Source organism: Astatotilapia calliptera, chromosome 14, assembly GCF_964374335.1.
Source record: "Astatotilapia calliptera chromosome 14, fAstCal68.1, whole genome shotgun sequence".
NCBI lineage: Eukaryota > Metazoa > Chordata > Actinopteri > Cichliformes > Cichlidae > Astatotilapia > Astatotilapia calliptera.
This window is the reverse complement of record NC_137435.1, coordinates 14,289,361-14,313,791: the sequence shown is the minus strand read 5'-3', so window position 1 is coordinate 14,313,791 and position 24,431 is coordinate 14,289,361. Positions and strand designations below refer to the sequence as shown.

General features: G+C 38.9%; 3 protein-coding genes across 3 annotated transcripts; 1 reads left to right on the top strand and 2 right to left on the bottom strand.

The window, feature by feature from the left end:
* Positions 1-1,812: 1,812 nt before the first annotated feature.
* Positions 1,813-7,454, bottom strand: LOC113036176 (extracellular calcium-sensing receptor-like). Its single transcript, XM_026192329.2, has 8 exons — positions 6,590-7,454; positions 6,154-6,448; positions 5,769-6,058; positions 5,307-5,602; positions 4,827-5,032; positions 4,467-4,688; positions 4,262-4,385; positions 1,813-4,119 (listed from the first exon to the last, which is right to left on the bottom strand). Exons 1-8 carry the CDS (start codon positions 6,886-6,888, stop codon positions 3,221-3,223), a joined length of 2,631 nt encoding a protein of 876 aa, XP_026048114.1. The 5' UTR covers positions 6,889-7,454; the 3' UTR covers positions 1,813-3,220.
* A 3,272-nt stretch (positions 7,455-10,726) lies between these two features.
* LOC113036472 (extracellular calcium-sensing receptor-like) lies at positions 10,727-15,361 on the bottom strand. The gene is made up of 8 exons (XM_026192853.2): positions 14,459-15,361; positions 14,023-14,317; positions 13,637-13,926; positions 13,248-13,543; positions 12,722-12,927; positions 12,362-12,583; positions 12,157-12,280; positions 10,727-12,014 (listed from the first exon to the last, which is right to left on the bottom strand). The coding sequence occupies exons 1-8, from the start codon at positions 14,755-14,757 to the stop codon at positions 11,116-11,118; spliced, it is 2,631 nt and encodes an 876-aa protein (XP_026048638.2). The 5' UTR covers positions 14,758-15,361; the 3' UTR covers positions 10,727-11,115.
* A 656-nt stretch (positions 15,362-16,017) lies between these two features.
* LOC113036648 (extracellular calcium-sensing receptor-like) lies at positions 16,018-24,177 on the top strand. The gene is made up of 9 exons (XM_026193060.2): positions 16,018-17,162; positions 17,286-17,580; positions 17,751-17,837; positions 18,061-18,330; positions 19,359-19,565; positions 19,657-19,932; positions 21,462-21,689; positions 21,787-21,910; positions 22,003-24,177. The coding sequence occupies exons 1-9, from the start codon at positions 16,921-16,923 to the stop codon at positions 22,914-22,916; spliced, it is 2,643 nt and encodes an 880-aa protein (XP_026048845.2). The 5' UTR covers positions 16,018-16,920; the 3' UTR covers positions 22,917-24,177.
* Positions 24,178-24,431: the final 254 nt, after the last annotated feature.

Here is a 24,431-nt window from a genome sequence, read left to right as displayed (position 1 = left end):
CTCATCATGGATTTCACGAGTCTCCTCTCGTAAATAGAGAATGGGTGGAATCCGTCTCCACATTTAGGTTTCTGGGCACGCACATCTCGATTAATCTCACCTTGACCAACCACACTAATGAAGGCCCATCAGGCAAGTGTCCTGAAAAGGAATGACCTGGACCAGTGGCTGTCGTTGGCCTTTTTACCACTCCTCAGTTGACAGCATCAGATCCTCCCGTCCCTAAAATTGCCAATCTATTCTTCAAATTTCTGTAAATTTAACAAAAAATGTATGTTTCAGTACACCATTCAATTTACTTTATTTATAATAGTTTTTCTTGTTTGTTTGTTTTATGTTCTTGCTGGTATTTGTCGTTCTCTAAAACCTAAAAGAGAATTATGGATTTGATCAACTGGTCTCTGAATGCTATTGACACCCTTTTCTCAACGAGAAATCTGGGCTCGGGAGAGCCTGAGTGCCCTGGAGGGACTTTCCCTGCCGGATACACGATGGACGGGTGGCAGAACTGGAGGATCATGTGCCTGGCGGGACTGTCGATTGAGGACGCTGAAGATATCTATCTATTCGGAACCATGATAACAGGGTTCATGCTGATCGGAGTTGGCTTAGCCCTGGTTTATCGGAGAAATAATAGAGCGGAACCGGCTGTTCAAACCCCCCCAAGGCTGCCCGCTGGAATTGAAATGGAACGAGGCGCAACCTCTCACAACGAACGTAATATGGTCAACACCTTGGAGACGCTTGCAGCTGCTGTGAAGGCTCAAAACAACACCATTGAGCGTATGAGGGGAAACATCAGAGAGAGGCCTGCTCAAAATGAGACCCTTGAGTGACAATTGGAAAACATCGCGGAACGGATCACTGCAGTTATGAGGTCTCAGAATCAAAAGAACGATAACACCATGGAACAGAAGTTTGATACTATCATGGGGAGGCTCGTGACTCTCCAATGGGAGATCGAGAGGCCAGTGTCGGAGTGTTAAAGAGCAGCCTGAAAAATTCTCCTGGGCTGCTCGCATGGAAATTAACAAAACCAACATAAACATTGCGGATCCCCATCACGGCGCCAGCTGCAGGCCCAAGGCTGGAGGCGAACAATCACTCCCTGATAATGACTGTGTTACGGCTATTCTTCCCATCCCATGCAAGGACACCTGGATTGGCTGGAGGACTGTTTACTTAGCCTGATAGGCCGAAGGACACTGTCTCAGCTAAACTATGGACACGCACACACACACACTTACACTGATAAGCACTCACTCATTCCCCCTCCCTTTCCAACGCCTTCGATGCTTGTGCCCTACCGGGGAAGATAGCAGTCAACTGGACCAGCACAGATGCTGCAGGACCGGATGCGCTGTCTACACCGGCTCTCTCTTACCCTTTACCCACCCCTGTTGCTTGTCTTGTGTTTCTATGGTGTATTGATAGTCATGTGCTTTTGTGCTGAGGTGTTTTTTCTGTTATCAAACTGTTCTCCCACTAGGAGCTCAGTCTGAGTGGAGTTTTTTTTTCTCCTCCTCTTACCTCATGTAGTGTATTTTCGTTGTTTTTTCCTATCAGCCTACCTTTCTGACATGTCTGCCCAATGTGATGTTTGTGTAAAGTTGGTCAGAAGGTTCCTTTGTAAGTGCGCATGCGCCATTAGCGTGCTGCCTGCTGTAACCCTAATTTCCCTCGGGATGAATAAAGTATTCTGATTCTGATTATGCTGATTATTTTTCGCCACGTCTACTGGCCATGCATGAAATTAATGAAAGTTTGAAACATTTTTACCAGATGCTGCAGATTAAATCCTAATATTTTGGATTTTGTTGGTGTTATTAAGTATTGAAAATATTGCTTTGGTAACTTGTCAGAACAGGAATTTTTGAACAACAGTTGAAAACTGCTATAGCATAACTGATATATAGATGACAGAGCTCACTCAGCTCACATTAAATTTACATTTGCAGTCTTGGACTTGATGCTTGATACAAATGGAAATGTTAGATTTCATTGTATGAAACCACTGAAAAATAATTCAGAGCTATATAGTGTTATTGTGAAATGTGATTTTAAATTTATTTATGCACTTAACACTGAGTTACATATTCATACATTAACATGTACAACAACAATAAAAAATGTACAATTATTTAAAAAAGTTTTCTCAGTAACAAAAGTAAACAACTCTGCTATGTGCTTGAAAGTGTGCAGTTTACTTTTTGTATTTTTATTGTGAGGTAAATAAGACAAAAATGATCAGTAAGGACAGACAAACAAAAAAAAGACAAGCAAATTCATCAAATATATTATTATAGTGTAGTCTCATAACTATGTATAGAGCATTATGTGTGTTGATTGAAATGGTAAAAGAAATTATTTGATAGTCATGAAAACTTTTTCAACTATATAAAGAATAAAAAATGCTCTCAAATCACAGCCCAGAAGCCTACAGCAGAGCCTAATGCACATTCCAGGATGATTTTCTCCTTGTATGCTGTTAGATTTTTTATTGGGACTAGAGGGCTCACGACCAACCAAATAGTACATATTAAAACTTGAATAAAGTTGTTCATTTACTTGTTCATTTACTTGTCATATTTCTTGTTATATTAAAAGCCCTAATCTTCTGTGATGCAAAAAAAAAAAAAAAAAAGACAGCAAAGACATAGTAATGAGGGATGAAATTTTCCAGTTATCTTTTCACGTGTTTTTTTAATAATTAATATTTATTCCTTAAAAAAAATTGTTTCCTGATGTGATGCAATAAAAAAAATGATGTCATTAATTGGCTCATAGTAGGAGAGATTGGGCACAGTGGATGGAGGTCAAGGCCAACCCAGAGGTCCCACCACAGCCCCAACCCATCTAGTGACATACCCTGGAACCCAGAGTGTTCCAGAGTAGGACAATTTGGAACACTCAACAACAACAACAATAATAATAACAATGATAATAACAAACAATAATGAAAATATTGCTGATGAATACCATGTACGAGTAACTGTTAGGAAAAAATACCAGAACTTTGTGTGTGTGTGTGTGTGTGTGGGTGTGTGTGTGTGTGTGTGTGTCGATGTGTGCACATGCATATGCGCAGTTGGGCAGTTATGTGTAGTTATGTGTTATGTGTAGTCAGTATCCAGAAATTGATTTAGAAAGACATATAAAATATCCAATTTCGACTTGGAATTGCAACAATAATCATTTCCAAAAAACTGATATACTATGATTAATTTTTGCACATTAAATATTTCTTGGTGTTCTTCTCAGGCTTAAACAATATGATAAAACATTTTGGAGCAAATATACACATTATTAGTCCAAAGCTGGAGGCCAGAATGGCAAAAATCTCCACAACCACAGTGAACTTTCCAGGAGAGCTGACATATGCTGGGATAAAGGTGATCCACACTGCACAAAATATCAGCATGCTGAAGGTGATAAGCTTGGCTTCATTGAAATTATCAGGTAACTTGCGGGCTAAAAAAGCTAAAACAAAGCAAAAGGAAGCAAGTAGGCCAATGTAACCGAGCACAGCCCAGAAGCCAACAGCAGAGCCTAATGCACATTCCAGGATGATTTTCTCCTTGTATGCGGTTAGATTTTTTATTGGGAATGGAGGGCTAAGTACCAACCAAATCGTACATATTAAAACTTGAATAAAGGTGAAAGACATAACAGTCATTCTTTGTTGTGGAGGACCAAACCATTTCATCACATTACTACCTGGAAGTCTGGCTTTAAAAGCCATTAAAACCACTATAGTTTTCCCAAGTACACAGGAGATACAGAGTACAAAGGTTATGCCAAATGCAGTGTGGCGCAGCATGCAGGACCACTCAGATGGCGCTCCAATGAAAGTTATTGAACATAAGAAACACAGAGTCAGTGAGATGAGCAGCAGGAAGCTCAGCTCAGAGTTGTTGGCTCGGACAATTGGAGATGTCCTGTGACGTAAGAATATAGCAGTTGTGATAATAGTCAGACAAGCACCAAGAACTGAGAATGTAGCCAGGATGATTCCTAGGATGTCTTGAAAAGAAAGAAACTCTATGGGTTTAGGAATACAAGTGTCTCTCTTTGCATTAGGCTGGAATTCCATGTGGCAGGGTAAACAATCAGCAGAATCTGAATGGGAGAAAAAAAGGAGTTAAGGTGCTTCTTGTAATTTTGGCTTTATAGATTACAAATTTATTCTTGTAATGTATTCGATGTTGCAGATTTGCATCATAAAAACATTTTACATGCACAGACAAGCATTTTACTTTACCTGTAGTATTACTAATCTCTCCCTCAGGACATGCGGTACAGTCATAGCAGCAAATGGGTTTTCCTTTTTGCAGCACTTTACGAGTTCCTGGAGGACAACTCCCACTGCACACTGACACTGGCACCTGTGTAATATAAAAAGGCTGCGTAACATATGTAAATGTTTGCTATAAAACTGAAAAGATTACATTAATTTGACTTTTTACTTTCGTGCTGCCCTCCATCCAGATGATGTTTTTGTTAATCTGGAACTCCTGGCCCTCTGGCAGTGACGCATCATACAGCCCTACAGTCACTATGTCAGTTATGCCAGCCATAGTTTTTTGCCAGTTAACCAACTCATAAATAGCCACAGGATCCCCATTAGTATCGAATGACACATCATATCCATTTCGGGAAAAATTTACTTTCTTCAGCTCAGTTAGAATCTGTAAGGATGAATTGAGACATAAAGGGAGTGGAAAGAAAAAACAAAACAATATTTGAACAACTAAAAGTAATGTTTCACTTAACGTTTCTTAGAGACAGTGAAACATGTTGGCAATGACTGATTCGTTTTTACTGACCTGCTTGGACTGTAATTTGGTTAGTTTGTCACACTGAGCTGTGACATTTCTTCCCTGACATAATGCATTATGAATGGCATGTGCAATTGCATACACAGCCTTGTACACCATGTTACTAATTCTAAGCTGAGATGTATCAGTGTACGGGGTTTGGAGAGTCTTTATATCTTCAGTTCCATTACATACTTTCTTTCCTGCAGAATTACCTAAAAATAAAAAAGGCACCAAAATGACAGACAATTGACAAAGAGTCACGTTTGAGAAAAGGGGCCACAGTAATAGTGTTGGCTGACTGCCTAAACTTGACCTAAAGGTTAAACATATAGATTATGATTTGTTGCAGTAACGGACCTTTTTGATTATGTTGAATTTGAAATTGCTTAAATTACAAAAAAGAACATGTCTGGCCTTTTTAAGACCAGACATTTTACAAGAAACTCTAACAACCAAGAAAAACAAAAAACGAAAAATGTTTCTCACTTTCTTTTATTGTGCAGTTGAAGGAATCCTCCCAGAACTCAGTAAGCAATGGTGATACAGCCACTTGAGCAAAAGAGAGATTCAACAGGAAGTTTCTGAAACCTGGGATTACAGATTTCTGAATTCCAAATCCAATGGTCCCAGCGAGAAAACTGTACTTCCTTAATCCCGGGTTGGTCACCCATGACTCACTGCCTATCCATTGTCGAGGTGGAAAAGGCTCACGTGAAAGTTCTGCCAGCAGGATCCTCATGTCTCCAGATGGTGCAAATGCCACCACTACCATAGATGTAGATCTTGTGAAAAAAGTACAACTTATTAGAAGACTTTTTTAAGCTACCCGGTATGTAAAATGTTTAGTCAGAAACTTATTTTTGTATATCAATCCAACAAACAAACAAAAAAACCTTGTAAAAAATCATTAAAAATAAATCCCAGAGTGAAAATCTTTGATGTAAGAACCTGCGGATAACATCTGCTACTTTCTGAATCCTGCTATGTGGGTGGGTCCGATAGAAAGATACAGAGTATTCCACACAAATCCCCTCTTTCTTTGCTGCTTCTAGAAAAGATGCCATGCCGTTATTTCCATAATCTGTATCTGATCGTACAGCACCTATCCAAGTCCAGCCAAACTGTTTTACCAGCTTAGCTAGCGCACCAGCTTGAAACTGGTCACTGGGGATTGTTCTGAAAAAACTTGGGTACTGCTGCTTGTCAGACAAGCATGCACATGTGGCAGAGGGGCTCACCTAAAACAAAAGAAGACAAGGTAATCCTATAAGAACTGCAGATGTGCATGCATATTTTAAACACCTAGTTTGAAAAAAAAAATTAAAGTATTTACTTGAGGAATGTTAAAGGGACTGATGATTCGTGACATGCTGATGGATGGCGTAGACCCAGACTCACCAACAACAGCCATCACCATACCTGACTGGGAGCAGTTTTTGCCAGTGTGAAACACAAGGTCCAAGCTATTCAAAAACTGAAATGCCAAATGCACTGTCATGGAAACTGATGCACATGAGTCATAGATCTGATACCCAAGCCTGATTCCGGGCAGCAGCTCTGTATTGTTGTTAATCTCTTCTATGGCAAAGACCATTGCATGTGACAACTGCAGCTCATCGGCATTTATGCTGCAGACAGACAGTCACCTCACTGTTAAAATTGTAGGCTACATAGATTTTGTTAAGATGAAATTTCATACAGATAACACACAGCAAGAAAGATTACCATTACAATACATGCAACATGTTCATAATTTTTTCCATACTGACCTCCCTTTGCATCTTACTGGCTCAGGCATGATGGTATAATCATGGCTCACTGTTTGCGTGTAGGAGTGAAGAGAGAAAGCACCCCCAATAATGAAGTCCCCATCCATTGAGAATGCAGGTAGATGAATGCTACCCTGCAACTTACATTTCACAGAAGAAGCTTCAGTACCAGCCCAAGCACCTGTAAAGCTACTCCTTTGATTCAGACTATCCAGAGACACACCCAAGGCAAAAACTGAGTTCAGCTGAAACAAACACAGAGCAGATACCAGACCAATTAAAAGAACTGAGACTGCCATCTCTCCCTGATGCCAGGTATGTGTGTAAGTGGTATTTATATAGGGTTTTAGAGAACGGGCTCTGCTCTACGCCTTCAAGAGGACATGATCTTACGCAGTGGTCTTTGATTAAAAGTCTGAAAGGTCATTCATTACTCTAAACAGGAGAGTATATTACAAATAGCCTTGACAGATACTATGAGTTTAGCTGGATTCATTTAGCTAAAAAAACAAAACAAAACAAAACTTTGTCCCCGATAAGGCTTGGAGATATCCTAAAGTTATCTTATCATTCAGTATTTCTTCATTTGATGTTTAATACATTTAGCTCAGTTTATGTGTTGAGAGTTCTAAGTTGGCATGTTTGCAGTCATGTAACTGTATAATATTTCCACACAGAGTCTTTGGCAAATTAATGCTGGAAATTTACTAAGAAATATTAAAAGAAGCTATAATTGTAAAGTCTCACTCTGCTACTACCACCTAGTGGACAACATGATTAAATAAAATATGAGCAATTCATCTTTTACTGTCAACTGAAGACATTTGAAATATAGCCTAATCACAAAAACACATCTTAAAATACTAACAACTTAAAAAAAGAGGCTAATACTAATATATACACCAAAAATGAAAAACATAACCATGACTGTTTCTATTATATTCTCTGCTGTTTTTCCTCTTCTGGTTAAAAAGACCTTTTCTCTTCAGTGTCAGCCAGTACTTGCTCAGATAGAATTGCTCTTACTTTATCTGGAATCACAATCACAATTTAAGGTGCTCTGATCAGCGTTGTTGTTGCTATACAAAAAAAGTAAAGTAAAAACATGGAAGCAAACATCAGCAAGAATGGGTGACTGAACTGGAGATTTAGGTTCCACGGGCATGTATAATGGCCAGTACTCCTTAGATTTCTCTGAGTGGTCACTGACTTCAGAGCCAGCTGTACAGAATAAGCCTAACATACAATCAACAAGATACATGTCTACGCATGAGTCTTGGTCTCCATTGTGTTAACAGTACTAAAAATAAAACGGTAGACTAGTAAGTAAAGAAACTTGATTCATTTACATTGCCAATTTTCTTCTAAATAATAGTAATAAGTAATAAATAGTAGTAATAAACAATAAACTGGAAAAATATATACAATCAAGAGCGATATATAGAAAACAAGAGAAAGGTATGCATTGGAGAACACAGTGCTTTGAAGTAGTACAGGACTTGGTCTGAGTATAGAGACCATGTGTGAGTGGTCTGAGTGATGAGGGTTACTCAGACCATGGCCCAGATTGGTGAGGTGAGTGGACATCGGTCGGGTGTGGAGAGATAGTGTTTGTTGATGTCCAAATGGCCCAGGGGAAAAAGCTGTTTGTGAGCCTGAAGGTGTGAGACATGATTAACCCCTGCGCCAGCCAGAGGGCAGCAGGTCAAACAGGTGGTTGGCAGGGTGCAAGAGACCTTGAGACACTATCCACTCGACACACTTCATGCCTACAGATGTGAGGGCTGTATGTTCATAGTCATTGAGGCTGTCTATATCAGTCTTTTTGGGGAATGGTGGTGGCCTTCATACAGCTGGGAATGGTGGCATGAGTGAGGGAGAGGTTGAACAGCTTTGTGAGTATCCCTGCCAGTTGTTCCACACAGGCTTTGACCACAGCCCTTGGGATGCCATCAAGGCCATTAGTTATTCTGGCATTCACCGGGCTCAGATGATGATGGATTGGATTTATATAGCGCTTTTCAAGGCACCCAAAGCGCTTTACAATGCCACTATTCATTCACTCTCGCATTCACACACTGGTGGAGGCAAGCTACAGTTGTAGCCACAGCTGCCCTGGGGCAGACTGACAGAAGCGAGGCTGCCATATCGCGCCATCGGCCCTTCTGGCCAACACCAGTAGGCGGTAGGGTAAAGTGTCTTGCCCAAGGACACAACAACCAGGACAGAGAGCCCGGGGATCAAACCGGCGACCTTCCGGTTACAGATACGCTTCCCAACCCCCTGAGCCACGGTCGCCCGATCAGAGTGCTTCTGACTTCATGTTCCTGGAGGGAGAGAGGGGTCTGCTGGTTGAAAGGGAAGTGGGGAGCAGGGTCTAGGGGAGAGGGGTTACCTCATACCCAGCAATGAAGATGTTGAGCTCCTCTATGAGTTTCAGGCAGCTGATGAGGCTTGGGAGGCTTGGGTGCCTTTTCACACCCGACTTGGGCTGTTCTCTGTGAAGAAACCATTCTACCTTTTTCCGGCATGTATTTATTCTTGCTCTAATACTATGTATATTTTTATGCCATGCACAGTTGGTGGGACACACCTACAATTTTATTTTACATGTACAATGACAATAATATGCAATTCTATTGTTTTCTGTATTTAGTTCTTTGTTCAATACAATACACATTAATGTTATTTGATTAAAGTAATGATTGCAAAGCATAGTCTCAAGCCAAAAAAAAAAAAAGAACTCTACGCTTTATGAACCTCCAGATGGGCTATAATTGCCAATCTGTTCTTCTATTATTATTATTTTTTTAATTTAAGAGAAAAATCTGTTTTAGTACACCTGGCTTGATGTTTTAATTGTTCCATTTACCTTATAATGTTTTTTAATTTTTGTTTTTTGTTTCTTTTATGTTCTTGCTGGTATTTCACCATGATTACCAGCTGCATATTTGAAGGAAATTAATGAAACTGAAATATTGTTACCAACTGCTGTTAATTAAATCCTATAATTTGGGATTTTGTTCCTGTTCATAATGAATGAAAATGTTGCTTCGGCAACTTTTCAGAACAACAGTTTTTGAACAACAGTTGAAAACTTTTATAACTAGACTTTTTGAAATGTACTTTTTAAATTAATGTTTTCTCTGAGTGAGCAAATTGTAATTGTGGGGTTTGTGAATGTGGACCATTGTCGCAGCAGACATTATGTTGTATTCCTCGACATCATTACTAAACAGTTTTTTTTTTTGGCACAGCAGGTGTATTTTTCTGCTTGGGAGATGACAGTGATGCTGTGTCCTTGCTTAAGAACATTTAAGTGTCTACATGTCAACGTAGCATCCGCATTAATAATAAGACTCAGTGTTTCTTAGTGCTTCCCACTGCATCATAACTAAATGATTAAATTGGTGCGAGATATGTGTATAGATGACAGAGCTCACTCAGTTCACTTTAAACTTAAATTTGCAGTCTTGGACCTCATGTTTGATTCAAATGGAAATGTTAGATTCCATTGTACGAAACAACTGAAAAATAAATCAGAATTATATTGTTATTGTGTTATTGTGAAATGTGACTTTACATTTATTTCAATATTCACTATTACTACCCCTACTCTGATTACTCTGAATTACGTATTCATAAATTGACACATACAAACAATAATTTAAAAAATGTATAATAACTTCACAGAAAAAGTTTTCTAAATAACAAAGAAGAAGAACTCGGTAATGTGCTTTGAAGGTGTGGAATTCCTCTTTTTTAGTTTTATTGTGAGGTAAACAAGACAAACAGGTCCAGTAAGGACAGGTGAACAGACAAAAAAGACAAGCAAGTTGTGCAAAAACATTATTAAGGTGAGTCCAGTATCTGTTTACTATGTACAGTCCAGTTTGTGTGTTGGTTGAAATGGTAAATGAAATAATTTCATGTAGTAATGCAAACTACATAAACTATATAAAGAAATAAAAATGCTCTCAAATGCAATAATGCCCATAATGATAATAATAACGATAACAATAATAACAACAATAATAATAATGATAATAATATGAAATAACAGTTATAGTAGTGTCATTACAAAGTATAGGTAGCAAAAATAAATGAAAAAATAAATCAATCATTATGTAAATACAGAGATAAGAGATTTTATTAAATTATGACTTTCCTTTTAACCACTTGAAACGGTTGGGTCTAGAGCAAGTCACCAAAAGTGCTGAGGGTGCAGTGCAGATGCCCAGTTCACTCCCCAATCACCCACCAACACAGCACTGACATGATATAATATAATAATAATATGGATAGCAGTAATAATAGCAAACAATAATGAAAGTATTGATGATGAATACCATGTGAGAGACCCTGTTAAGAGAAAATACCAGAAGTTTGTATGTCTGTGTAGGTGCATATGTGTAGTCAGGCAGTTGTCTATTATGTGTAGCCAGTATCCAGAAATTGATTTACAATTATATGCAATTTTGACTTTGAATTGTAACATTAACAATTTCTAAACCACTAAATTATGATTAATTTTTGCTCAGTACATGTTTCTTGGTGTTCTTCTCAGGCTTAAACAATATGATAAAACATTTTGGAGCAAATATACACATTATTAGTCCAAAGCTGGAGGCCAGAATGGCAAAAATCTCCACAACCACAGTGAACTTTCCAGGAGAGCTGACATATGCTGGGATAAAGGTGATCCACACTGCACAGAATATCAGCATGCTGAAGGTGATAAGCTTGGCTTCATTGAAATTATCAGGTAACTTGCGGGCTAAAACAGCTAAAACAAAGCAAAAGGCAGCAAGTAGGCCTATGTAACCAAGCACAGCCCAGAAGCCAACAGCAGAGCCTAATGCACATTCCAGGATGATTTTCTCCTTGTATGCGGTTAGATTTTTTATTGGGAATGGAGGGCTAAGTACCAACCAAATAGTACATATTAAAACTTGAATAAAGGTGAAAGACATAACAGTCATTCTTTGTTGTGGAGGACCAAACCATTTCATCACATTACTACCTGGAAGTCTGGCTTTAAAAGCCATTAAAACCACTATAGTTTTCCCAAGTACACAGGAGATACAGAGTACAAAGGTTATGCCAAATGCAGTGTGGCGCAGCATGCAGGACCACTCAGATGGCGCTCCAATGAAAGTTATTGAACATAAGAAACACAGAGTCAGTGAGATGAGCAGCAGGAAGCTCAGCTCAGAGTTGTTGGCTCGGACAATTGGAGATGTCCTGTGACGTAAGAATATAGCAGTTGTGATAATAGTCAGACAAGCACCAAGAACTGAGAATGTAGCCAGGATGATTCCTAGGATGTCTTGAAAAGAAAGAAACTCTATGGGTTTAGGAATACAAGTGTCTCTCTTTGCATTAGGCTGGAATTCCATGTGGCAGGGTAAACAATCAGCAGAATCTGAATGGGAGAAAAAAAGGAGTTAAGGTGCTTCTATTAATTTTGGCTTTATAGATTACAAATTTATTCTTGTAATGTATTCGATGTTGCAGATTTGCATCATAAAAACATTTTACATGCACAGACAAGCATTTTACTTTACCTGTAGTATTACTAATCTCTCCCTCAGGACATGCGGTACAGTCATAGCAGCAAATGGGTTTTCCTTTTTGCAGCACTTTACGAGTTCCTGGAGGACAACTCCCACTGCACACTGACACTGGCACCTGTGTAATATAAAAAGGCAGCGTAACATATGTAAATGTTTGCTATAAAACTGAAAAGATTACATTAATTTGACTTTTTACTTTCGTGCTGCCCTCCATCCAGATGATGTTTTTGTTAATCTGGAACTCCTGGCCCTCTGGCAGTGATGCATCATACAGCCCTACAGTCACTATGTCAGTTATGCCAGCCATAGTTTTTTGCCAGTTAACCAACTCATAAATAGCCACAGGATCCCCATTAGTATCGAATGACACATCATATCCATTTCGGGAAAAATTTACTTTCTTCAGCTCAGTTAGAATCTGTAAGGATGAATTGAGACATAAAGGGAGTGGAAAGAAAAAACAAAACAATATTTGAACAACTAAAAGTAATGTTTCACTTAACGTTTCTTAGAGACAGTGAAACATGTTGGCAATGACTGATTCGTTTTTACTGACCTGCTTGGACTGTAATTTGGTTAGTTTGTCACACTGAGCTGTGACATTTCTTCCCTGACATAATGCATTATGAATGGCATGTGCAATTGCATACACAGCCTTGTACACCATGTTACTAATTCTAAGCTGAGATGTATCAGTGTACGGGGTTTGGAGAGTCTTTATATCTTCAGTTCCATTACATACTTTCTTTCCTGCAGAATTACCTAAAAATAAAAAAGGCACCAAAATGACAGACAATTGAATTCATCCATTTAACATCATATCTTTTGAACATATCACTCAACAAACAAAGAGTCACGTTTGAGAAAAGGGGCCACAGTAATAGTGTTGGCTGACTGCCTAAACTTGACCTAAAGGTTAAACATATAGATTATGATTTGTTGCAGTAACGGACCTTTTTGATTATGTTGGATTTGAAATTGCTTAAATTACAAAAAAGAACATGTCTGGCCTTTTTAAGACCAGACATTTTACAAGAAACTCTAACAACCAAGAAAAACAAAAAACGAAAAATGTTTCTCACTTTCTTTTATTGTGCAGTTGAAGGAATCCTCCCAGAACTCAGTAAGCAATGGTGATACAGCCACTTGAGCAAAAGAGAGATTCAACAGGAAGTTTCTGAAACCTGGGATTACAGATTTCTGAATTCCAAATCCAATGGTCCCAGCGAGAAAACTGTACTTCCTTAATCCCGGGTTGGTCACCCATGACTCACTGCCTATCCATTGTCGAGGTGGGAAAGGCTCACGTGATAACTCCTCAAACAGGATCTTCATGTCTCCTGAAGATGCAAATGCCACAACAACTACAGCCTTTGACCTTTAGAGACAAAATAATTTTTTTGACTGTCTCATAACATCATGAAAGATTACATTAAATAAATGAAACTAAATTCCCACGTCATATAGAAACCTGCGGATAACATCTGCTACTTTCTGAATCCTGCTATGTGGGTGGGTCCGATAGAAGGACAAAGAGTATTCCACACAGATCCCCTCTCTCTGTGCTGCTTCTAGAAAAGATGCTATGCCGTTATTTCCATAATCCGAATCTGACCGAACAGCACCTATCCAAGTCCAGTCAAAGTGTTTTATCAACTTGGCTAGAGCAGCAGCTTGAAACTGGTCACTGGGGATTGTTCTGAAAAAACTTGGGTACTGCTGCTTGTTAGACAAGCATGTACATGTGGCAGAGGGGCTCACCTAAAACAAAAGAAGACAAGGTAATCCTATAAGAACTGCAGATGTGCATGCATATTTTAAACACCTAGTTTGAAAAAAAAAAATTAAAGTATTTACTTGAGGAATGTTAAAGGGACTGATGATCCGTGACATGCTGATGGATGGCGTAGACCCAGACTCACCAACAACAGCCATCACCATACCTGACTGGGAGCAGTTTTTGCCAGTGTGAAACACAAGGTCCAAGCTATTCAAAAACTGAAATGCCAAATGCACTGTCATGGAAACTGATGCACATGAGTCATAGATCTGATACCCAAGCCTGATTCCGGGCAGCAGCTCTGTATTGTTGTTAATCTCTTCTATGGCAAAGACCATTGCATGTGACAACTGCAGCTCATCGGCATTTATGCTGCAGACAGACAGTCACCTCACTGTTAAAATTGTAGGCTACATAGATTTTGTTAAGATGAAATTTCATACAGATAACACACAGCAAGAAAGATTACCATTACAATACATGCAACATGTTCATAATTTTTTCCATACTGACCTCCCTTTGCATCTTACTGGCTCAGGCATGATGGTATAATCATGGCTCACTGTTTGCGTGTAGGAGTGAAGAGAGAAAGCACCCCCAATAATGAAGTCCCCATCCATTGAGAATGCAGGTAGATGAATGCTACCCTGCAACTTACATTTCACAGAAGAAGCTTCAGTACCAGCCCAAGCACCTGTAAAGCTACTCCTTTGATTCAGACTATCCAGAGACACACCCAAGGCAAAAACTGAGTTCAGCTGAAACAAACACAGAGCAGATACCAGACCAATTAAAAGAACTGAGACTGCCATCTCTCCCTGATGCCAGGTATGTGTGTAAGTGGTATTTATATAGGGTTTTAGAGAAAGGGCTCTGCTCTACGCCTTCAAGAGGACATGATCTTACGCAGTGGTCTTTGATTAAAAGTCTGAACGGTCATTCATTACTCTAAACAGGAGTGTATATTACAAATAGCCTTGACAGATACTATGAGTTTAGCTGGATTCATTTAGCTAAAAAAACAAAACAAAACAAAACAAAACTTTGTCCCCGATAAGGCTTGGAGATATCCTAAAGTTATCTTATCATTCAGTATTTCTTCATTTGATGTTTAATACATTTAGCTCAGTTTATGTGTTGAGAGTTCTAAGTTGGCATGTTTGCAGTCATGTAACTGTATAATATTTCCACACAGAGTCTTTGGCAAATTAATGCTGGAAATTTACTAAGAAATATTAAAAGAAGCTATAATTGTAAAGTCTCACTCTGCTACTACCACCTAGTGGACAACATGATTAAATAAAATATGAGCAATTCATCTTTTACTGTCAACTGAAGACATTTGAAATATAGCCTAATCACAAAAACACATCTTAAAATACTAACAACTTAAAAAAAGAGGCTAATACTAATATATACACCAAAAATGAAAAACATAACCATGACTGTTTCTATTATATTCTCTGCTGTTTTTCCTCTTCTGGTTAAAAAGACCTTTTCTCTTCAGTGTCAGCCAGTACTTGCTCAGATAGAATTGCTCTTACTTTATCTGGAATCACAATCACAATTTAAGGTGCTCTGATCAGCGTTGTTGTTGCTATACAAAAAAAGTAAAGTAAAAACATGGAAGCAAACATCAGCAAGAATGGGTGACTGAACTGGAGATTTAGGTTCCACGGGCATGTATAATGGCCAGTACTCCTTAGATTTCTCTGAGTGGTCACTGACTTCAGAGCCAGCTGTACAGAATAAGCCTAACATACAATCAACAAGATACATGTCTACGCGTGAGTCTTGGTCTCCATAGTGTTAACAGTACTAAAGATAAAACTGTAGACAAGTAAGTAAAGAAACTTGATTTATTTACATTGCCAATTTTCTTTTATGTTTTTGATAATGTTTTTATAAGCAGTAGTTTTTCTGTGAAAAAGAATAGAATAAAATAGAATGGAACAGCACTTTGTGTCACTGTACATATACACAGCGAAATTATGGAAGCTGCACACCAACTGTGCAGGAATGAAATATAAATAGTAATACAGTAAGAAACAAATAGATAATGGTAATAAGAACCAAAGCTATTTAAACCGCGTTTTCTCAACGATATTAATAGCTCTGCAGTTTGTTGCAATCCACTTGCCATTTGTGTCAGTCAAAAATTGCGAGGTAGACGTACTGAGCCCCCGATACGCTGTGAGGTGGTTCATTGCAAGCTGAGTGACGCGTTAGCCAATGTGCTAGCAGCAGGCCCGACTAATGTATGCATCGCGTCAATGTGATATTTTAAGCTGAAGAAGAAAATTCCTTCTTCCACAATGTGCATACGACTTTATGTCAGTCAACTGTTCAGTCTTGTTATTTTTTTAATACTCAAATTTCCCATCAAGAGGGCCAATGTGCATTTATCATCACTGCCAGACCTACTGCCCATTTGCACATGTGCGAATGTAACTCTTGGACAAACTGCCTGAAATGCGTTGACAGAAACGTTTCAGGGATTTCGAGTCATTCTGCGCTCCAGATGCATTAATTGCATTATTTATTTATTTTTAATTATCACTGATTAATCTTTGTTAACGTGTTAATTTTGACAGCACTTTTATGGCCTTTATTGTTTTTTGTTTTTGTTTTTTTACAAAAATAGCAACTTTGTCTTCTCTACAAAAATGCCGCAGGGGCAGCAGCAAAAAATATATTAAGTTAGTAATGCCGAATTTATTGATTCTACTACTTGCTTTACTACTCTACTTTACTTGCACTAAATCTTGCATAGTCTGGAAGTTGTCCAGAAGTTGACATTGTCATTAGGGTATTCTTTATCTAATGAGCTAATATGTACCTAGAAAGTGGATGCCCTGTCATAAAATATGCATGTAGGTGGTGCTATACTACAATGAAAAAGAAACCAGAGGAGATATAAAATGAGGTAAGCATTAATTAAGATAAGAAAAGTGGTGTAAAGAGAAAGAGTCATTATGGGGCCATTTTTTGACACACTGAAGTTCTTGTATTTCTATGTGATCATGATTTACTTCTCATCCCACTTTTTCATCTCAGAGTCTCTTTTCTCAACCTGCAAGTTAAGGAGACAGTTTTATCTTAATGGGATGCACAAACCTGGAGATGTGATTTTGGGGGGGCTGTTTGAAGTTCACTACACCTCTGTTTTCCCTGAGCTAACGTTTACCTCAGAGCCAAACATGTTGAGTTGCCAAGGGTAAGTACTATATTCATGCATTAAATGCACCAATTCATGAAAGCAAACACTGGTGCAGATTTTTATACTTTTGTTAATTTTCAATATTGAGTTTTTGGGGTTTTTTGTTTTGTTTTTTACAAGGTTTGACCCTCCTGGATTCAGGCATGCCATGACAATGGCCTTTGCTATTGATGAAATCAACAAAAACGCCAATCTGCTACCTAATGTGACTCTTGGATACAGTCTTTATGACAACTGTGCCACACTTGTAATTGGATTCAGTGCTGCATTATCATTAGTCAGTGGTCGGGAGGAAAAGTTTCTGCTTCACGAGAACTGTTTGGGGACCCCTCCAGTTGTAGGGATCGTGGGTGATTCCTTCTCAACATTTTCTATTGCAACCTCTGATGTAATAGGTTTATTTAAAATGCCAATTGTAAGTTTCCTGTCCTGTATTTTACATGTGCTTTTGGCATGCTGTATTAAAGTTAATGTTTCTCACTAGGGTGAGAAATGACAAAATGAAAAAATAGGAAATATACATTGTATATTAGTTCCAGCTTCTCAGCATCAATCTGTTTTGATTTCAATTGTGTTTTTTGATAGGTGAGCTATTTTGCAACATGCTCTTGTCTAAGTGACCGTCATAAGTTTCCGTCTTTCTTTAGAACCATTCCAAGTGATGCCTTTCAGGTAAAACTTTCTTCTACAAAGAGCAAATGTATTTTACAGCAAGTGAATTGATGTAAGTTACCCCGAACTAAAAAAACGCAGTTTTTTTTTCAATTTTTCATTTTTTTCTGGATTACGTATTGTGCAAATTGATTAGAAAGAAAAACTGTGATTATGTAATTTTATTGTTTGCACTGAAATATAATTCAAGCCTAAACTAAGAATTTCACTGGTCTTTATGTAGGTTCATGCAATGATTCGAATTCTAAAACACTTTGGGTGGACGTGGGCTGGTCTGCTGGTAAGTGATGATGATTATGGAGTCCATGTAGCGAGATCATTTCGACAAGCGTTGGCTCAGTCTGGTGGAAGTTGTCTTGCCTACTCAGAAATTTTGCCCTGGGGTGAAAACTCAGCTGAACTAAGGAGGATTGTTGAGGTGATGAAGAAGTCCACAGCACGTGTGGTAATTGTCTTTGCACATCAAATCCACATGATTCAACTAATGGAGGAGGTATATCTAAATCAAATTGTATTCATCAGCCGCCTCTTGCTTAGTAATTAGAGATGTAAATTATATTACAGACATTATATTCATGCAAATGAATTGCATGCTGTGTGGTCAAATATTTATGGATGCTGGAGGTATTTCCATTCTTTGTTGTGATCAGTGATGGGGTCATTAGTCAAAAAAAGTAATTTATTACATATATTTTCCAGCTCACTTTTCTTAAAGTAATGTAGTATGCTACTTAATTACTCTCAGGAGAAAGAAATTCGTTATACTACTTGCTACATTACTTTTGCGTTTCTCTGTTTTTTCTCTGTTTCATAATTAGCATTTTAGGCTACAGCCCCACACACCAGCACAACTCCTTATCCAAATTAGGACACACATATAATCTTTCTCCTTGTATTTCGGGTAGGAAAACAAAGCCCACAACACAAAGCAAAGATGAAAACAGCACAAAGAGACTTCAAAGTCATTGCCACAGAGATTCTACTTTAGAAACATGAACAGATAGAATAGGAGGCTACAGCCTGCTCGTGACTGGTTTTGTTACCTTTTGAAGTTCAAGGTCTGTTTGCTGGGCTGGGGTCATCATTCCCTCAGTTTTAACATCATGCTTGATTCTTGGCTAGTTTAGCATTAGCATGCTATCTTTGCAGATGCTTGTAAAGATCTGAAGTTGTGTTAGCAGGATGAGGCAGTTGTTTTTGCTCAGGTTGAAGTTTGCACTTTACCGTCATGCTCATGTCCTTTTGGACAAAAAAATAAAAGTAATGTCCATAGTGGATATGAAAATTACTTTCATCAAACTGTGCCACTATCTTCCTCCTCTGTCACATGAACCAAAATCAGCTGGTTGTAGCACATGTGCAAAAAAGAACCAATAAGCATAATGCATAGCAAGTAAACCAACATTTCCTACCACTACTGAGATCTCAATTTCCATCCCTGTATGTAATGATTTCAAGATTTGTAATGATTCAATCCTAGACTATGTACAGATTCTTTTTGTTCCTTATATTTCTAAATAGGTGATAAAGCAGAATGTAACAGGGCTGCAGTGGATGGCTAGTGAAGCCTGGACAACAGCAGCTGTACTCCAAACAACTCGACACATGCCATATCTGAGTGGCACTCTGGGCATTGCCATTCGTCGAGGAGAAATACCAGGGCTCAGGGATTTTCTAATGAAAATGCATCCTGACATTTATGACAGAAATAACAATGGAAATAGCATGGTAAGATTGTAACTTTAAAATACACTTGTACTCACAAAATTAAAAAAAAAAAGAAAATATCTTTTTTAAGACTGTTTGAAATATTTTTCAGGTAAGACAGTTTTGGGAATACACCTTTCAGTGTAGATTTGCTCCACCTCCATCAGGTTGGTTACAAGGTGGGGGAGCACTCTGCACTGGACAAGAAGAACTAGCAAATATGGAGACTGAGTTTTTGGATGTTTCTAACCTCAGGCCTGAGTATAATATTTACAAGGCGGTGTATGCTCTTGCATATGCCCTTGATGACATGCTACGCTGTGCACCTGGGAGGGGGCCTTTCAGTGGGAACAGCTGTGCTACTTTGCAAAAATTAGAGCCATGGCAGGTGTGGTATTGGTTAACACACTAACATTTATTTTTATTGTTGTAAAATTCAGCTCTTACACTCAAGTGAAAAAGAATGTTTAAATGGGACGTTATACAGTACTGTGAAAAACTAAGTACACTCTTTCAATTCGATTCAGTTCAGTTTCATCTATATAGCGCCAAATCACAACAACAGTTGCATCAGGGCCCTTTATATTATAAGGTAGACCCTACAATAATACATACAGAATAAAACCCAACAATCAGACCCCATATGAGCAAGCACTTTGGTGACAGTGGGAAGGAAAAACTCCCTTTTAATAGGAAGAAACCTCAGGCAGAACCAGGCTCAGCAAGGGGCGGCCATCTGCTGCAACCGGTTGGGGAGAGAGAAGGAAGACAGGACAAAAGACATGGTGTGGAAGAGAGCCAGAGATTAATAACAAGTATGATTCAATGCAGAAAGGTCTACTAACACATAGTGAGTGAGAAATGTGACTGAAGAAAAAACACTCATTGCATTATGGTAATCCCCCACCAGCCTAGACCAATTGCAGCATAACTACAGGAGGATTCGGGTTCACCTGATCCATCCCTCTATATGCTTTAGCAAAAAGGACAGTTTTAAGCCTAATTTTAAAAGTAGAGATTGTGTGCCCTCTCTCTTTTGATTCAATAGCTTGGAGAACCACCTTTAGTAGCATTAACTTGGAGCAATCAATTTCTGTATGATTTATCAATGTCTCACATTTTTGCAGAAGACTGGCTCTTTTTTTAACAACATTGCTTTAGTTATTTTGATTTTGTAGGTATGTTTATGTACAGCACTTCGTCCATTGCAACACTTTAGTTTTCTTCAAATTGTACTGTCACAAACTTACACATTTAACATGATAATTTAATCTTGTAGAATCTGTAATGTAGATCTTGGGTTTTTGGAAATTCTGTAAGCAGTGCATAGTCTGACTTTCAGGCAACCTTGCTGGGACGCACTCTCCTGGGAAGAATTTGGCATTGTGTTAACACACGTGAATGCTCTAGAACACCAAACTCCTGAATCTTCTGTTTATATAGAGGTGGTCACACTTGCTGATGATCAGTTAATAAAGTACATGTGAGTAGCAATACCTTTCTGCTACTTACCCTTTTAATTCCTATGGAAATAGTAAGAGTGTTCCTGTGAACTTCTTTTTCACGTGAGTAATTGGTGTTAAAGACAGATTTTGGAAACACAAGATTTTATTAACATTGTCATTAGAACATAGTTATTTTACATGTGTGAGATGAGCAAATTTATTTGCAAAATAAAAATGAATAACTGCACATTTGACTAGACATTGTGGTGACTAAAGATTGTTAATTTCAGTAAATTGAAATAAAAAACAATGTTGCAAATTCTGTTATTCCACAAGTTGCAATGCCAAACTAAACTATCCTTAGTTGCTGTAATAAAATCAGTTGAGAATTAAGAATGATCAGTTGAGTCTATAATCAAGTCTCCTTTTCACGTCCCTTTCAATGGTAATCTCTTGATCTTATTTTTTTTAGTTGATGCATTATTTGGAAAAAGTTCACTTCACTACTCCATTTGGAGATGAAGTGTCATTTGATGAAAATGGTGATGCCTTGCCAATATATGATATCATGAATTGGCAATGGCTACCTGATGGAAGTACGAAGGTTCAGAATGTGGGCGTGGTTAAGAAGACAGCCTTGAAAGGTGAAGAACTCAGACTTGATGAAGACAAAATCTTCTGGAACTCTGACTCTAAACAGGTTACTTCTGTTTAATGTTGTTTTTAAATAGTTCTGTGTGACACAGTACAATACAATAATGTTGTGTACAATATATGTGGTATAACTAACCTTGCAGCCAGTGCAGTCAGTGTGCAGTGTAAGCTGTCCCCCAGGTACTCGCATGGCTAGAAAAAATGGGCAACCTGCGTGCTGTTTCGACTGTGTGCGTTGTTCTGAAAGAAAGTTCAGCAATGAAACAGGTTAGTATCATAAAATGTTTCTGATATAAGCAGTTGGTTCACTAGGGTGAATGCTGAAAATACAAAAAAATGTATCTTCCACTTTACACTAGATTCTTTGGAGTGCACCAGTTGTCCCGAAGACTTCTGGTCAAGCCCTCAACGTGATCGCTGTGTTCCTAAGAAAACAGAGTTCCTCTCCTACCATGAACCTCTGGGTATTTGCTTGACAACTGCTTCATTGTTGGGTACATTTATCTGTGCTGTGGTCTTGGGGATCTTCACTCATTATCGCAGCACACCTATCGTCCGTGCCAACAATTCAGAATTGAGCTTCCTGCTTTTAGTATCACTGAAACTATGCTTCCTGTGTTCACTGTTATTCATCGGACGACCAAGGCTATGGACATGTCAACTGAGACATGCAGCATTTGGGATCAGCTTTGTGCTTTGTGTCTCATGCATCCTGGTGAAAACAATGGTTGTTGTGGCAGTGTTTAAAGCCTCAAAGCCAGGAGGGGGAACCAATCTTAAGTGGTTTGGTTCTGTACAGCAGAGAGGGACAGTATTAGTTCTTACTTCAATCCAAGCAGCTATATGTACTGCTTGGCTGATATCCTCCTCACCAGTTCCTCATAAAAACACTCAGTACTACAATGACAAAATAGTTTTTGAGTGTGTGGTTGGGTCTACAATTGGCTTTGCAGTGCTACTGGGTTACATTGGTGTACTGGCTATCCTTAGCTTTCTGCTAGCATTTCTAGCCAGGAATCTTCCAGACAACTTCAACGAGGCCAAACTCATCACTTTCAGCATGCTGATCTTCTGTGCCGTGTGGGTGGCCTTTGTTCCTGCTTATGTCAACTCTCCAGGTAAATATGCAGATGCAGTAGAGGTATTTGCCATTTTGGCCTCAAGCTTTGGCCTATTGGTGGCACTGTTTGGACCAAAATGTTACATAATTCTGCTGAAACCAGAGCGAAACACAAAAAAGGAAATAATTGGTCGTGGCACGGCAAAGTCATAAGGTATCAGTTTTCAGCAGTCTTAACTAAAATGAATAAACTATTTTAAGTGCATATGTATTAGCATTACTGTTGCTTTGTATTTGCATTCTTGCTTTTTTTTTTTTAACCATAGTATATACTGGATTGCTTCCTCCCTGAAGAAGAACCAGTATATTGAAATGTTGGCTTTGTAGAAGTGTTTCAAGAATTAAATTATTACATTAATGATTAAATGACTGTAATTGTTGTTGTACTTGTTATTCTTTGTATTACTATTATTTATTATTATTTGCCTGATTGCATTTGTGAGGGTTTGAAATATATGAAAAAAATAATAATTTGTCTATGCTGATTTTCTTTCTAAGGAAAAAAACATGTATGAATGTACTATTGCTGTGTGATTTATTACTATTACTGAAGGCTACTTACCATACCAATACCAACTAGATTTTTAAATCTTAATATAAAATGAATAACAGTAGGGTGGACATTACGTAAGGCTGCACTTTTTGCAGCGATCTCGTATAGAAAACTATTCCGTGCGTATAAAACAGGTCCGTGGCTCCGAACCGTAGTAAAGGGACCTCTGGCTTTTTTTTTTTTTTTAATTTTATTTTCACTTACTGAATACGGGACAGACTTGACTGGGGGAAAGAAGGGGAGAAAGAAAGAGGGAAAGAGAAACAGCTGAGAAGAGGGACGGGGGAGAGGGGCAAAAGACAAAAACCAACAGAATGGGCAGAAAAAAAAATGCATATATCAATCACCTGGATCACCTGCTGAGAAAGAAAAAAGAAAACAAGCAGAAGAGAACAAGAGTAATAGAATAAACAACATCACAATGATATATGGGAATATGACAGTAAATACTAAATATTAAACATTATTGTGCAGCACATAAGATCAACAGAACACAGTGTGCTTTGAGGTAGGAGCCAAAAAGGGTGTAGTTTGTGGGTGTGATCACCCGTGTGTACACCTGTGAGCATGGACGCGCTTGTTTTTTTAAAAGGTTCCTTCATGTAATGATCTGCTAGAGGGTGTGGGGGGGCCACAGCCCCGTCTTCCAGGGCATGAAGCAGGTATGGAGGAGATCAAAACTCCAGACATCCAGAGGCCCCCAGAACACAAGAGACCAAGGAAGACCAACAGAGGGGCAGCCGCGCCACTGTCCCAGAAAGAGCTGAGGAGAGTCCCAAATGAGGGCTCACTCAGCAGCCGCGGAGCAGAAGCCAGGGGGAGTTGCAGTGACGCGCCCGTGAGCTCCGCCGGCAGCCAGCCGTGCCTGAGTGACCGAGCCCCAGGCCGAGAGGCCGGGGGCACCCCACCTCCGAAGTGGCCCGAGCGAGCCCCAGGCTCCAGGCCCCGATAAGCGGCCGCCAAGGAGTGAGCCGGTGTGTACCTGGACGCCCATCCCTGGACTCAAAGAACCACCAACGCACCGATGTCTGAGGGAGTCCGCCACTGGGAGGGGAAGTGGTAGTAGGGGGAGATAGGCCTCCAAACCTTGGAGGGCCTGAGATGTCCCCAGAGAG